The sequence below is a fragment of the Pongo abelii genome, chromosome 10, assembly GCF_028885655.2.
Source record: "Pongo abelii isolate AG06213 chromosome 10, NHGRI_mPonAbe1-v2.0_pri, whole genome shotgun sequence".
Lineage (NCBI taxonomy): Eukaryota > Metazoa > Chordata > Mammalia > Primates > Hominidae > Pongo > Pongo abelii.
Genome location: NC_071995.2, coordinates 111123021 through 111138739, shown reverse-complemented (window position 1 = coordinate 111138739; position 15719 = coordinate 111123021). Strand labels below are relative to the sequence as shown.

General features: G+C 40.0%; 1 protein-coding gene across 8 annotated transcripts in view; it reads left to right on the top strand.

Moving 5' to 3' along the window:
* The window catches only part of HECTD4 (HECT domain E3 ubiquitin protein ligase 4), a 223083-nt gene that overhangs the window by 50864 nt on the left and 156500 nt on the right, over window positions 1-15719 (top strand). For all 8 annotated transcript variants that reach the window (XR_008512136.1, XM_024256626.3, XM_054527627.2 and 5 more), the window contains exon 2: window positions 12422-12939. Coding sequence is in view for 7 of the 8 variants with exons in the window: in XM_024256626.3 (XP_024112394.2) it covers window positions 12422-12939 (518 nt within the window). In the remaining variant the exon portion in view is untranslated. The remainder of the gene's footprint in view (window positions 1-12421; window positions 12940-15719) is intronic.

The window sequence follows — 15719 nt, the reverse complement described above, 5'->3', positions numbered from 1 at the left end:
GAAAATGCTGGGATTATAGGTGTGAGCCACCGCGCCCTGCCCCAGGAATCTTTATATAAAGTGAGCACATCCAGGGATTTTGATGCATACTGTTTGAGTGACATATTATCAAAGTTCTTTATTATGCTTTGTGCATACCAGTAACTTCCTATTTCTGCTTCTGGTATAATAGAGAATAGGTCTTCCTCTTCCACATGACAGCCCTTCAGTCTTAGGAAGACAGCTCCCCCTTCCCACCCGTCTCTTTTGTAGGCCATGCATCCCCAGTTCCTTAACCATTTCTCATGTGACATGATTTCCAGATTAGTCAAATCATCTTCTTCTGGACACACTCTAGTCTCTTAATGACTTCTTAAAATGAGGTACTTGGAACTGAACAGGATATTCCAGTTATAGTTTGACCATTGCAGAATATAAATGGGATTATTACCTCACTTGTCCCTGACACTGGAATTCTACTGATGCATTTTAAGATTGCATTAGCTTTTGAAAACAGTGTTGGCTCAAGTGAAGCTTGTGTTTAACTCAAACCTCGCTTACGCCACCCCTGACTCTCCCAGCTTTTATCTAGTCAGGTCTTTGTTGTATGACATCAGGAAAAATTCCCTTTCTTGTTGGTGATCTGGTCTAAAACATGGAAAGAATATCTTTAATGTCATAATAATTATTTAGCAGTTTCAACTTTTTCAGAGCATTGACTGTACATGATCTCCTTAGATTTTAACAACTGTGTAAAATGAAGGGAGGTGCTACCCTCGTTTTATAGATGCAGAAATACAGACTGAGAGACCTGAAGTAAAATGCCTAAGGGGAGGGAGAGGTATTTGCAGAGGCTGGCATAGAACCTAGTTCCCCCAACTCAGTGGTTTGAAATCTTGGCTGCACATTGGATTCACCTGTGGGGTTCAAAAACTGATGCTGGACTAGGTGTGGTGGCTCATGCCTGTAATCTCAGCACTTTGGGAGGCTGAGGCAGGAGGATCACCTGAGGTCAGGAGTTCAAGACCATCCTGGCCAACATGGTGAAACCCTGTCTTTACTAAAAATACAAAAAATAGCTGGGTGTGGTGGCACGTGCCTGTAGTCCCAGCTACTAGGGAGATTGAGGCATGAGAATCACTTGAATCTGGGAGGCGGCAGTTGCATGAGTCGAGATCATGCCAGTGCACTCCAGCCTGGGTGACAGAGCGAGACTCCATCTCAAAAAAAACAAAACAAACCAAAACACACCAAAACAAAAAATCCGATGCCTAGGCCCCATCCTCAGATATTCTGAGGTAACCAGACCGGGGTGGGACCAACTCACTACTCTTGTTTAAAAGCTATCAAAACAATTCTAATATCCAGCCAGGGTTGAGAACAGCTGCCCTAAATCATATTCTGATGTCCCCTCCCCCTCACCACATGTATTTTCTTCATCTAATTAAAAGGTTCTTATGTGGAAGAGAGAGGATTATTTTCCATCATTCCAGAAGGCAAAAGTAAAATTAGTCCAAGTGGGAGAGGATTACTCAGATGTATAGTGGAAACCAGGTGTAAGTCCTAAGAGGATTATTCTTGGAATTTATTTATCTTCTCATTCATTAATTTATCAAACATTTATGTGCCAGACACTGTGCTCAGCTCTGGGGACACAAACATGAGTATGACATGGTCTCCCCCTTTTGGGGCTCACAGTTGAAAGGGAAGACAAACTGTAAATAAATAACATCATAGTGGAGTGTGGTAAGTGTTACACATATTAGAGCTGTTCAATTTCCTTTTTAAATTTGTTATAGTTTTGTATTAAAAATTGTCAGTAGTGATTTTCTTACCATAATATATTTATGCCAAGCATTTGGTGAATATGTTGCACTATATTAGTCTTTACATTAAGTATATAATTCAAGCAACAGATAAAGTTAGTCTGAAGAAATTTTGTGGAAATATCTTCTTTCTCTAAATACTCCTAATAGTAAAATGTACAATAGTATTCAAACCATTTTGAAGAATTTAGTCCTATGTCTTCCTTTTTTTTTTTTTTTTTTTGAGACAAAGTATCACTCTTTTGCCCAGGCTGGAGTGCAGTGGTGCGGTCTCAGCTCACTGCAACCTCCCACCGCAACCTCTGCCTCCCAGGTTCAAGGGTTTCTCCTGCCTCAGCATCCCAAGTAGCTGAGATTACAGGTGCCCATCACCACGCCCAGCTAATTTTTGTATTTTTAATAGAGATGGGGTTTCACTATGTTCGTCAGGCTGGTCTTAAACTCCTGACCTCAGGTGATCTGCCTGCCTTGGCCTCCCAAAGTGCTGGTATTATAGGCGTGAGCCACCGCGCCTGGCTAGTCCTCCAAATTTTTTATTTTTAAAAAATATTTTTATTAAAAAAAGTAGAGATGGGGTCTCACTGTGTTGCCCAGATTTGTCTCAAACTCCTGGGCTGAAGCAATCGATCCTACCACTTAGGCCTTCCCAAGTATTGAGATTACAGGCGTGAGCCACTGTACCTAACCTCCAAATTCTATTCTGTTAATTATTAAGCATTTTGTCAAGATTTTATGTTGATGAAAAAATGATTTTGTAACATGGAGAGAATTTTACATATAGATTTGATGCCTCAGATCAACTCTCAAGAGCCAGTCTGTATATCACTCACTCTACTTCCTTTATAGATACCATTTATTAAAACAAATCAATAGGCCAAGTGTGGTGGCTCATGCCTGTAATTCCAGCACTTTGGGACGCCGAGGTGGGCGGATCTCTTCAGGCTAGGAATTCTAGACCAGCCTGGCCGTCATGGCGAAACCCTGTCTCTACCAAAAATACAGAAATTAACCCAATGTTGTGGTGGACGTCTGTAATCCCAGCTACTTGGGAGGCTGAGGCACGAGAATAGCTTGAACCCAGGAGGTGGAGGTTGCAATGAGCTGAGATTGCACCACTGCACTCCAGCCTGGGCAACAGAGCGAGACTCTGTTAAAAACAAACAAACAAACAAACAAAAACCAAAACAAATCAATACATTCTTATTAAAACAGCTAAAACACTTTTCCTTATAGTTTATAGCTGACCTTCTGATAAGAAGTATGTATACAGTACTGTGAAAACTCAGAGAAACTGTTTTGGAAAGGGGAAGAGAAAGAGAGGAAATCAGAGTTTCTCAAAGTAGGTCTTGATGGAGCAGAGCTGAATTTTGAAAGGTAGGATTTACACTGAGTCGGGTAGGCATTTAGGCAACAAGAGCAGGGAGATGGAAAAATAGAACCCTGGTCAAAGGGACAGCACAAAAGATCAAAACTGGGCAGGGGCCACAACAAGATGGAACTTTCATGGTAAAAGAATTTGAACAGTAATTTCTTATGTATTGGAGTCCTCACAATTCTGGCAATCCTGCTGTCACCAGCAGTTACATGAAGATCTGGGAAAGTCACCATATGCTGGAGAAAGTTTTGCAGGGCTTAGCCAAAACTAAAAAATCTAGCAAGAAGTCAGAGTCCATTCCAGTTTTGGCATCCAGATAGAGGCTAAAACTCATGAATTAAAGTATGGAAATTTAATATCGTCGTTCTTAGTTAGGTTTAAGACCCTTTTTACAAATAAGAGATGTTGAAAGTGAGTTTGAATAAACACGTATTTCCAAGTTGGATAAGATCATGCAGCTTCAGGTTCTAATTTAATTGATAAGTGATCCACCCTGGATTTGGGCTTTAGTAAGAGAGAATTCCACCCTCCCATCATGATGTACTTACTTGGCTCGAATGAGAGCTTTTCAAGTCTTTGTTGATTGCAACATGCAATTCAGTTTGGCTGTAATTGCTGTCTTCATTATGTGAAAAATGGTAGAAAAAAAATCTGTAGAAAGGTTTAAGCATCTATTCTAACATTTGAGAGGGTTTCAGTATTCTGCCTTTACTTAAAAGTTTTGTATTGGTAGGGCATGGTGGCTCATGCCTGTAATCCCAGCACTTTGGGAGGCTGAGGCAGGAGGATCGCTTGAACCCCAGGAGTTTGAGATCAGCCTAGACAACATGGTGAAACCCTACCTCTAAAAAAATTTTTAAATTAGCTAGGCATAGTGATGCGCGCCTGTAGTCCCAGCTACCCAGGAGGCTGAGGTGGGAGGATCACTTGAGCCCAGGTGGTGGAGGTTGCAGTAAGCTGAGATTGCACCACTGCACTCCAGCCTGGACGACAGGGCAAGACCCTGTCTCAAAAAAAAAAAAAAATAAATAAATAAATAAAAAGTTTTACATTGAGGTTGCAAGTCTAGCCAGTCGATCTCCTTTGAAATAATCCAAGTATAAATTCCTTTTATGCTGACAGGTTCATATAATGAATTGAATTGATTAATGTCCCATACTGGGGAGTATAGTAATATAATTCATCTGCTTAGAGCCCGAGTGACCCTGAGTTTTAAACATCATTTCCTTTTGGAAATGGAAAGGTTTTATTGCTCATTGATAATTCCCAATATCTGCAGGGTCTTTCCCATTTACCATCCTGTCTTCTGTCCTAACCAGGAACATAATCAGCTCTACATTATTTGAAATTAACTGCTGCCAAAGTACAACAGATGGGACTAGTGAACTGATGTAAGGAAAGTATTTCCTGTGGTACTTGTGTCACCATTTGTTTGACTACCAGTTATTTAAAGAGCGTTTGCATGTGAAAAATGATCCGTGCTAGTTATGACTGCTTTTCTTTTTTCTGTCTTTGGAAACTCAGAAGTTCTAAGCATTTCTTCTGTATAAACAATGTAACTTGTCATTAGTCTGTTGTTTTTGAAACAGAAAAAATAACATCCATGTTTCTATTATCACAAACACTAATTTCAAAATTGAATAAGTGTGTTTTACAGACTCCTAATTAGAGGGCATATGCAATGTTTATACTGCTTTTTATTGTGGTTTTAATAATTTTTTATTTAATGATTTGATTTAATTTAATTTAATGTTTTATTTAACATAAATAAAAAATCATTAATATTTCATTTTGAGATGTTATGATTTAATTAAACACTTCCTTTTTTTCTCCTCCCCGAGATGGAGTCTTGCTCTGTCTCCCAGGCTGGAATGCAGTGGCGTGATCTTGGCTTACTGCAACCTCCACCTCCTGCCTCAGGCAAGTCTCCTGCCTCAGCCTTCTGAGTAGCTGGGATTACAGGCATGCGCCATCACACCCAGCTAATTTTTGTATTCTTAGGGGTTTCACCAGGCTGGTCTCGAACTCTCGACCTCATGATCTGCCCACCTTGGCCTCCCAAAGTGCTGGGATTACAGGCGTGAGCCACCGCGCCTGGCCCAACACTTCCCTTTTATACATTGAGATTGCTTCTACCTTTCCCACTATAATAAACAATACTGCAATGAATATCTCTGTGTATTTCTTACTTCTAGAATATTGCTTTAGGACAAATTCCTAGAAATGTAATTTCTATTTCTTTCAGAAATATGCTCAAATATATAAGAGAAGATGATTTTAGCTTCTTACTTGACCCTTTTCAATAATTATCCCTCTGCTGTTCTGAACAGCAAAGTAGATGGAAATTGATGTTTATCCTTACAGGATTATAGTAGTTTATGCTAACGATTAGTCTGGTTAATGTCCTCATATGTATATATAATATTCTCTACCACTTCAAAAGCGTCTATATGCCTATCCTCACTCCTACACTTACTTGAAATGCAGGTTGGCATTTCACATTTCACATCATGGCTGGCTGGTATGTGTTGTCCAGTATTTTCCCAGAAAAAAATGGAAATAAATTAGTAAATTGGCTAAAATGATCTGATTGATTGTCTGTTTTTTTTTGGTTTTTTTGTGTTTTTTTGAGACAGGGTCTCACTCTGTCACTCAGGTTGGAATGCAGTGGTGCGATCATAGCTCGCTGCAGCCTTGAACTCCTGGGCTCAAGCAATCCTCCTGCCTCAGCCTTTTAGGTAGCTGGGACTATAGGTGCATGCCACCACACCCAGCTAATTATTTTTTATTTTGTAGAGACTGTCTTGCCATGTTGCTCAGGCTGGTCTCAAACTCCTGGCCTCAAGATCACCTGAACCTCCCAAAGTGTTGGGATTACAGGCGTGAGCCATCACAGCTGGCCTGACCACTCTATTCTTCTATCAAATATTATAGTCTTGTTCAAAGCCAGATTTGGCCAGCAAAGAATATTTTACCCACATTCAATTAGACTTTACAGAGTGACTGTTGCCTTAGTTTAAAAACACTTATGTTGGCCAGGTGTGGTGGCTCATGCCTGCAATCCCATCACTTTGGGAGGCCAAGGCAGGAGGATTGCTTGAGCCCAGGAGTTTGAGACTAGCCTGGGCAACATAGCGAGACCTTGTCTATACAAAAAAATTAGCCGAGTGTGGTGGTGCAGGCCTGTGGTTCCAGCTACTTGAGAGGCTCAGGCTGCAGTGAGCCATGATCGTTCCACGGCACTCCAGCAGCCTGGGTGGCAGAGCAAGGCTGCTGGAGTCAGCCTGTCTCAAAAGAAAAAAAAAAACTGCAACAAAACACATATGTTATGTGTGATTAAAAAAAATACATTAAGGCTGTGAGTTACTTTGGCAGTCACTCCCTTAATTAGGGTAACGTTAGCATTATCACCAAAGTACAGTTAGTAACCCTTCTGATTAAGGACGACAGGGATATTCCCTTTTCCTTAAATAGCTTTCCACTTTTTTAAAAAGAAAAATATTAAATTTCTAATGACATTTTGGTCAAGAGCAGTGGTTTTATGTGAGGATCTGAGACAAATCATTTAATATTCATAAGTACCAGAATAGATGTGCTGTAGCTGACTTACAAAAACCCAAAGGTATGATGTCTTTTTATAAAATGACTTTAGGCCATGACCTTCAAACTTTAGAATTCTAAAAAAACAGCGGCATAGCAAACAGTTCTGAGTTTTCATAAGGGGCCCCTGAAATGGATAACGCTGAGTAGCCTAATGGATTTCTGAAAGCATAGTGTGCTTTAGATACTGCTAAATCAATAAACACAACAGTCATTTAAGTGTGTATGTTATATAATATTTGGTTAATTGTATTATAACTCAAATTCTTTCAGTGTACTTGTCTTTTAAATTGAATGCTAAATATAACTGGAGTACTTGTAAAAATAGAATGGTCAGAAAAATGCAGAGTATATTATGTCATTTTTCTAAACTATATTAAGTTAATATTTGGAGTTAGCTACAGATTTTGTCATACACATCATTTTATGTACCATGAAATGTCATATTTCAGAAGTACTCCTGTTGAATAATAAAAATAAATAGCCCTGTTTTATGTTACTGAGTTGTTCGTCATTTGAGTTAAATAAAAGATTATATTGAATTTTTTTAGTAGTTGCTTCATATTACATAAGTAGACGATCGGTGTACCATAAATAAAAATGTATGTTGAGTACATAGGTAGGTATTTTATATAAAAGAGTTGTTTTGGGTGGAAGAAATAACAATACTGAAAAGCTTTTTTAAAGTGCCAAAAACTTTATTATTTGTTTAGATGTTTATGACTGGGAAGATGATCAAAGTTAAAATTTTGCAGTTTTTCATATCATTGAAAAATATTTCAGTAATCTTTATTGATTGTAATAGTGGAGGCTGATATTTGGGGGGAATAGCACTAAAAAACAAATGAAAATCGGCAGTATGACTTTCTTGAGTTTGATAACAGCTTCAAGGCAGGTGGTTGCCCTTGAAATGTGATCATTTTTTAAGGAACTTGAGTTGTTTTATCTGCTGCCATCTGAAAAATAAAAAGGTAATGTGTGTTTGGTGAATCTAAATAAAAGGGTAGGGAAATACAGTTTTATATTACTTGATGGTGAAGGACATTTAATCAATTATTATTTGTTTGATGTGGTTGTATTAAAAACTAAGTAAGTGGCTGAGCGCAGTGGCTCACGCCTATACTCTTAGCACTTTGGGAGGCTAAGGCAGGCAGATCGCTTGAGCTCTGGAGTTCAAGACTAGCCTAGGCAACGTAGGGAGACCCCCATCTCTACAAAAAATACAAAAAATTAGCTGCATAGTGGCACATGCCTCTAGTCTCAACTACTCAGGAGGCTGAGGTTGGATGATTGACCACTGAGCCTGGGAAGCTTGAGGCTCCAGTGAGCTAAGATTGCACCACTGTACTCCAGCCTGGGTGAGTGAGACCCCGTCAAAAAAAAAAAAAAAAAAAGAAAGAGAAAAAGAAGGAAAGAAAGAGGAAAGAAAGAAAGAAGCACCTCAGTAAAAAATACCCCTAATTTTTATTTTTAATGATATTATTTTCAATATGTCTTTACCCAGTGATATCTAGTTGAATACAACTATAGTCTGGTTGGAATTTTTTTCCTTTTATTTAATCTTTAAAATTACCATACAGTCAAACTGGCCTTTTTTGGGAGGTGTGTAGTTCTATGAATTTTAACACGTTATTAATTCATGTAACCACCACCACAACTGGGAACAATTCCTTCAACCCCCACAAAAAAAACTCCCTCATACTATCCCTGCGTAGTCAGACCCTACCCTTACCCCTAAACCCTGGTAACCATTGATCTATTCTCCATTACCATAGTTTTTTTTTTTTCCAGAATGTCACAGAAATGAAATCATACAGAACATAAGCCTTGGAAATTGGCTTCTCTCAACAAAATACCATTAGATTCATTGAAGTAGTTGTGTTTATCATTATTTTCTTTCTTTGCTAAGTTGTTGGTTGAAATTTTATGGCATCCTGATATTACATCAGATCTGATAAGCTGGCACTGAATTTTTTTAAAACTATGAATATTTTTCATATTAGTTAACTGAGATAGTTAATTTTTTGAATTGGGATTTGTTGTATTGTTTGTTTTCACAGTATTTTCAGTTTTATTATAAAAGTACACACCCAATAAAGATTAAGTCATTTCTTAACTCTACCTGCATTCAACCCTTGCTCTTTTTATTTATTTTATTTTATTTATTTATTTTTAGAGACAAGGTCTCACTACTAGGCTGGTCTTGAACTCCTGGCCTCAAGTGATCCTCCTACCTCCTCCTCCCTAAGTGCTGGGATAACAGGCATGAGCCACCGCGCCTGGCCAACACTTGCTCTTGAGCAGCTTTCTTTGTTTTTACCATCTTGGCAAGTTCCTTGCATCTTTTCATGCAGCCTTTCTTTGTCCTGCCAGGTACTGCTTGTGCTGTTTTCTCTCATCTTTCAGGTGTGTTGACTGGGTATGTTTTCAAAGCTTGTTCAAAAAGCTTCTGTTCGTTGTCCAAGGGGTGAAGTGGGTGCATGGACCTTAAAATCATTCTGAAGGTGTTTCATTGTCTGCTTGAGGCAATGTTCTTTTTAAAGTTTATCAAAAGCCTTTTTGGTTTGTCATCTTTTTGATGAGGGTCCAATTTTTGGAGGCTCTTTGCTTTGCCAGTAACACCTTTGGTGGTTGTCTTGACCTCAGTAGAAGAATGTATGTTGATGTAATTAGCAATAACTTCCCAACTTCCCATCTTGAATTCATCCCAGCAGGGAAGAGATTCATAGCTTTAACTTGTAGCTGCAGATCATCTTCTTACCAGTTGTTGCTGCCATTTCCACCTCTGCCCATTTATTTCTCTGCATTCTTAGATGCTTATTACATACGAGCCCCAGCTTCCTGTTTCTCCTTTGTAATTTGTTCATTTATTTCTTCTGTTTTTCCAGAGCAGCCATTCCTACTTCTTTTGTAGATGATGTGTTTCATTCAAGTACTATAAGCTTTCTAGTTCAAGCTGATTACAAAGTTTTTCTACTTCTTCCATCATTTATTTTTTTTTCTTTTTTGAGACAGGGTCTCCCCTTGTCACCCAGGCTGGAGTGCACTGGTGCCATCATAACTCACTGCAGCCTTGGACTCCTGGCCTCAGGCAGTCCTTCCACCTTGGCCTCCCAAAGTTCTAGGATTACAGGCATGAGCCACCATACCTGGCCTTCTACCATCATGTTAACCCACCCTGCCTCATTGTTGGTAAAGTGATTCCAGATCTTAGATGAGTTTCGAAGTTTTTGCCTTTCTTTCTTTTTCTTTCTTTCTTTTTTTTTTTTTTTTTTTAAGCAGACAGGGTCTTACTATGTTGCTCAGGCTGGAGTGCAGTGGCTATTCACAGGCACGATCATAGCTGCTACAGCCTCGAACTCCTGGGCTCAAGCGGTCCTTCTGCCACAGCCTCCCAAGTAGCTGGAAGTATAAGCGTATGTCACCCACCTAGCTTGCCATTTCTTTGTAATGTTTTTTTTTTTTTTGGATGTCTTTTTTTTTCTTTGCCAATAATACTTGTTGTCTAATTATAAGTTCTTTCTCCTTTGCTAATTGAGCAGCTTCTAATTCAGCTTATCTTTGTTTTTCTTTAGCTTCTTGCTCCTTTTGTTTTGGTTTTGTGTTGTTGTTTTTAAATTGTGAACTTTTTTTTCAATTCAATTCAGAGATTTGCATATGTAGCTAAGTAAGGCAATTACAGTGTTTGCATTGTTTTGGAAATTCTTGTTATTTTATTGGGCTAAAATATTAATAACAAGTTTCTAAAGGCAAAATTTGGGATAAAAGAGTATTTTTCCAGTTTGTAAGGGAAATAAATTGCACTATGACCTCTCTTAATGTCAGTGCCAAAGACCTGGCAGAATTTTCTTTGCTTTTGTTCCAGGCCTCTTCCCACCCTGACTTTCTGGTCTACTGTGAACCAGGCACCTCTATTGTCTGATAATCTGTTTCAGTGTGCTTGCTCCTAGAGTGTTCTCCTTTGTTGATTACAGTAGTCTGTTCGTTTTGATCTAGTCAAATTTATGTGCATAAACTCTTTGCATTGTAAATTTAGTTTGATTCTTGAGATTTAGTTTGATCTCGAGAGCTGGTTCCTTTCTTAGTTGATAGAAGAAGATATAATGGTTTTATTATCCCCAGCTGCTGAAAATGGAGGCCTCCTGATAATTGTATGTTTTGGCAAGAAAACAATCTAATATGAATTGGATAAATCTATACCATATCACAAATTAAAATAATGGGTTAACGCTATTAAGAATGGGGTATGCTGCCAGGCATAGTGGCTCAGGCCTGTAATCCCAGCACTTTGGGAGTCCGAGGTGGGCAGATCACCTGAGGTCAGGAGTTCGAGACCAGCCTGGCCAATGTGGCGAAACCTCGTCTCTGCTAAAAATACAAAAATTAGCTGGGCATGGTGGCACGCCCTTGTAATCCCAGCTACTAGGGAGGCTGAGGCAGAATTGCTTGAACCTGGGAGGTGGAGGTTGCAGTGAGCTGAGATCGGCCACTGCACTCCAGCCTGGGCAACAGAGCAAGACTCCATCTCAAAAAAACAGAATGGGGTATGCTTCACAACCAAAGAACCATGAATAATCCATCATTTATTAAACATATATATATTAGGTTTTGAAGAACAGAGATAAAACTTGTACTCTATCTGGTAATAGGAGTTAGAAACTTTAACTTTTTTTTTTTTTTTGAGACGGAGTCTCACTCTGTCACCCAGGCTGGAGTGCAGTGGTGCGATCTCGGCTCACTGCAACCTCTACCTCCCGGGTTCAAGCAATTGTTCTGCCTCAGGCTCCTGAGTAGCTGGGACTACAAGTGTGGGCCACCATGCCTGGCTAATTTTTTTTTGTATTTTTAGTAGAGATGGCGTTTCACCATTTTGGCCAGGCTGGCCTCGAACTCCTGACCTCGTGATCTGCCTGCCTCGGCCTCCCCAAAGTGCTGGAATTACAGGCGTGAGCCACCGCGCCTGTCCTAGAAACTTAACATTTATAACTCAAGATCATTTACTAAAGGTTTATGCTTCAATTTTTTTTCTTTTTTTGGTAGTAGTATTTTTTGAGACAGGGTCTCGCTCTGTCACCCAGGCTGTAGTGCAGGGCACCATCATGGCTCACTGCAGCCTCTACTTCCCGGGCTTTAGCAATCCTCCCACCTCAGTCTCCCAAGTAGCCGCAACGACGGGTGCACACTGCCAAGCCTGGCTATTTTTTGTATTTTTGGTAGAGAGAGGGTTTCACCATGTTGCCCAGGCTGGTTTCCAACTGCTGGGCTCAAGCTATCCACCCACCTCAGCCTCCCAAAGTGCTGGGATTACAGGCATGAGCCACCACGCCTGGCTTTATACTTCAATTTTCTAAAATAAATTATGGAGTTAATTTCTGACTTTCACACTTAACTATATTCTTTTATGATTTGGGCTCTTTCAATTAGGTCTAATCCCAATTTTCATGGAAGCATTAACAGAAAAGCCAAAGGGGGAACAATTCCATCAGCAAAGAGCTGGCTTTACAGTATACATTTTCCATTTGATTGTAATTAAAATAATTTTTGGCGTTGATATTTTGGGATATCATTAAACATATTTTCTTCCTTAGATGAGTTTGGTGAAAGTAATATTTACCCACTTCTCCACTGTCTTTTTCCTTAGATTTTAACCTTTGAGACCAAGAACCCGTCGGAATTAGCAGAACGTTTGCGCTCTGTTTGTGGGAATCAGAGCAATGCCTATGCCCGGCTGCTGGAATACCGCCTGAATGCCTTGCGAGGACTGTGGAATGCCCAGCGCCAGCTGGCCTTAGAAGAACAGCATGAAAGGGAAAGTTCAGGTGATGAGGAAACTTTGGCCCTGCTCAAACGCCAGGGCTTGTTGCAGCAACCTGAGCAAGCGCCCTTCACATCGAGGATGGGGCTCCTGCTGGTCTTCCCCCTTATTCAGTCCCAGAGTAGAACAGACCCCTCTCTCTGTAACATAACTGCTGAGGTGCTATTGAACTGCCTTCGTGACTGCCAGCCTTTGAGCTTGACCAAGGAGCCTGCTGACTGTCTCAATGGAATTGAAACTTTGCTGTGCTCTTGGCTAGAGGAGACTTCTGACACAGGCCGACACATCCCACATAAGCAAAAAGAAAATGCTGCTGCTGCCCTGGTGGCTTTGGCTTGTGCCAGGTAAGGAAAATCGAATGTATCATTTGGTGACCTTGTGACTACTGCCACCTGGGTTGGGTGAATGAAGAAGAGGCTAAGTATATTTGATAGAAGTCTTAACATTCAGAAGTCCTTCTTTGCTTTCAGTATTGAATTTCACAGCCTAGACAGTGCATAGATGCTTTCACCAAACTTGGCACCAGGTGCCTGAGCTGGAACCAAACTTCATGTTTTCTGTTTCTGGTATACCATGATAACATCTTAAACAGCAGAAAATGGAGAATCAACCCTTGACCTATCTAATTGTCCCTTAGATGGTTAGTGTTCTACATCAAGTAGTTAGCAGAAGATGTTATGTCTACTTCTCCTAGGAGGATGGTCAAAAATTTATAGAGCTATTAATTTTTCATACTTGTCTATAAGAAGTACATCAGCAAGCTAGTGGGCTATTACTCACCTGAACTCAGTCACAAAATTGGTCACAAATTATATTTTTGGACCTAATACTTGTTTTGATCAATTTAATTGGAAGATTTCTCAGTATATATCTAGATTTAATAGTAGTACACATGGCTGGACGTGGTAGCTCACGCTTGTAATCCTAGCACTTTGGGAGGCTGAGGTGGGCAGATCACTTGAGGTCAGGAGTTCTAGACTGCCCTGGCCAACATGGTGAAACCCTGTCTCTACTAAAAATACAAAAATTAGCCGGGCGTTATGGTGGGTGCCTGTAATCCCAGCTACCTGGAGGCTGAGGCAGGACAATCGTTTAAACCCAGGAAGTGGAGGTTGCAGTGAGCCAAGTTGGCGCCACTGCACCCTAACCTGGGCGATAGACCAAGACTTTGTCTTTAAAAAAAAAAAAAAAATTGTGTGCTGTTCTTCATGTGCAAGTCATCAACCCACTATCAATAGGAAATATGCTTGGAGTTGCTTTTCTTTTTGCTTTTCTCTCTTTTCTCTTTTCTTTTCTTTTCTCTTTTTTTTGAGACAGAGTCTCACTCTGTCACCCAGGCTGGAGTGCAGTGGCATGATCTTGGCTCACCGCAACTTCCACCTCCCGGGTTCAAGTGATTCTCCTGCCTCAGCCTCCCGAGTAGCTGGGATTACAGGTGCCCAACTAATTTTTTTGTATTTTTAGTAGAGATGGGGTTTCACCATGTTGGCCAGACTGGTCTCAAATTCCTGACCTCAAGTGATCTGCCCACCTCAGCCTCCGAAATTACTGGGATACAGGCATGAGCCACTGTGCCTGGCCTATTCCTCTCTTTTTTTTTTTGAGATGGGGTCTTGCTCTCAAAGACCAGGCTGAAGTGCAGTGACATGATCTCAGCTCACTGTGATCCTCCCACCTCAGCCTCCCGAGTAGCTGGGACTACAGGCACCTGCCACCACGGCTGGCTAATTTTTCGTATCTTTGGTAGAGACGGGGTTTCCCCTTGTTGCCCAGGCTGGTCTCAAACTCCTGAGCTCAAGCAATCTGCCGGCCTTGGCCTCCCAGAGTGCTGGGATTACAGGCATGAGCCACCCTGCCCGGCCTGGAGTTGCTTTTCTAGGAATTTTATACATTCTTCTACCCATTGACCCGTATGATCACTGGCATCTGTTTGTGAGAAGGAAGTTTCACTATCTTTGTTTTCCTCTAGACTAATTGCCTAGAGAACAGTTAGGACCACAGCCTGACAGATTAGTGTCACTATTCTGTCTGTCTTCCATAGAATTTTTTCCTTGGTTGGGATCTTCTTTCTTTTAGCCAAACATTTGTGGGAGAATTCTTCTTGGATAATTATGAAGTTCTTAGTTATAAGTCTTCTTGCCCTGTTTTTCTCTTTATAGTTTCAAAGTTGACCTTCAAATGATTGAATCTCAAGGGTTTTTTAAAGGCAAAATGGCACCAGTATTTATTGTAAGTTTCTTTGCTCTGAGCAAGCTGTCATAGCCTAGTTTTAGATCCCCTAAAACTGTGGTTTGTGAATCCTGACATGTGCTTAATTCTAGAGTCATTGTGTGCTACTGAAATAAGTTTCCTTGTAAAGGCTTTATATTGGATTGATTTATTTTCTGCATATGCAGAGACAATTTGAAGTCCAAGATCTGTTATCACTGTGCAAATTCCATTTGAGAAAATGTGCTTTTAGACAGTACTATCTTTAGACAGATTTAGGATGTTAGGAAAAATTATCAACTCTTTAGTTTCAAACAGTTTAAGTTATTAATTGTTGGTTCATAAAACTCACATTTTTATTATGTACCCAAATTCAGCGTATACCAAAAATAGTTATTGAACTTACTTCCTGTGCTGGAGATTCTAAATTTCATTCAGCAGAAATGTTGAAATGGATGTATTTATTTATTTATTTATTCTTCTTGGGTTTTTTTTTTAAATATGGTTCCTACATTTTATTGCTAATATCATGTTCTGGACTTCAGAAGTCATGTGCTTTTCAGTGTTAGATCATCTTACTAAAGTTATTAGTGGCATATTATTGAATTTTTGGGTTGATGCTCTCAAAGACAAAGTAACCCTTCCCCAAAGTTATTATGAAGATGTTTATTCATTCAACCAACTAACATTTATTGAACATTTCTGATGTATAGGAATCTTGCCTGGTCTTAGGGATATAGTGATTCTAGGTTCCTTACCTCACAGAGCTTACGGTTGAATGGACTCAGGGTGAGTCATTCTGCAAAACCTTATTGCTCACTTACTGCATGGAAGGCATTCTCTTGGCGGTAGGGATACAGTGGAGAGCAGGTAGACCGTGCCTAAAATTGCAGAGTTTACATAAGAGTACGGGAGA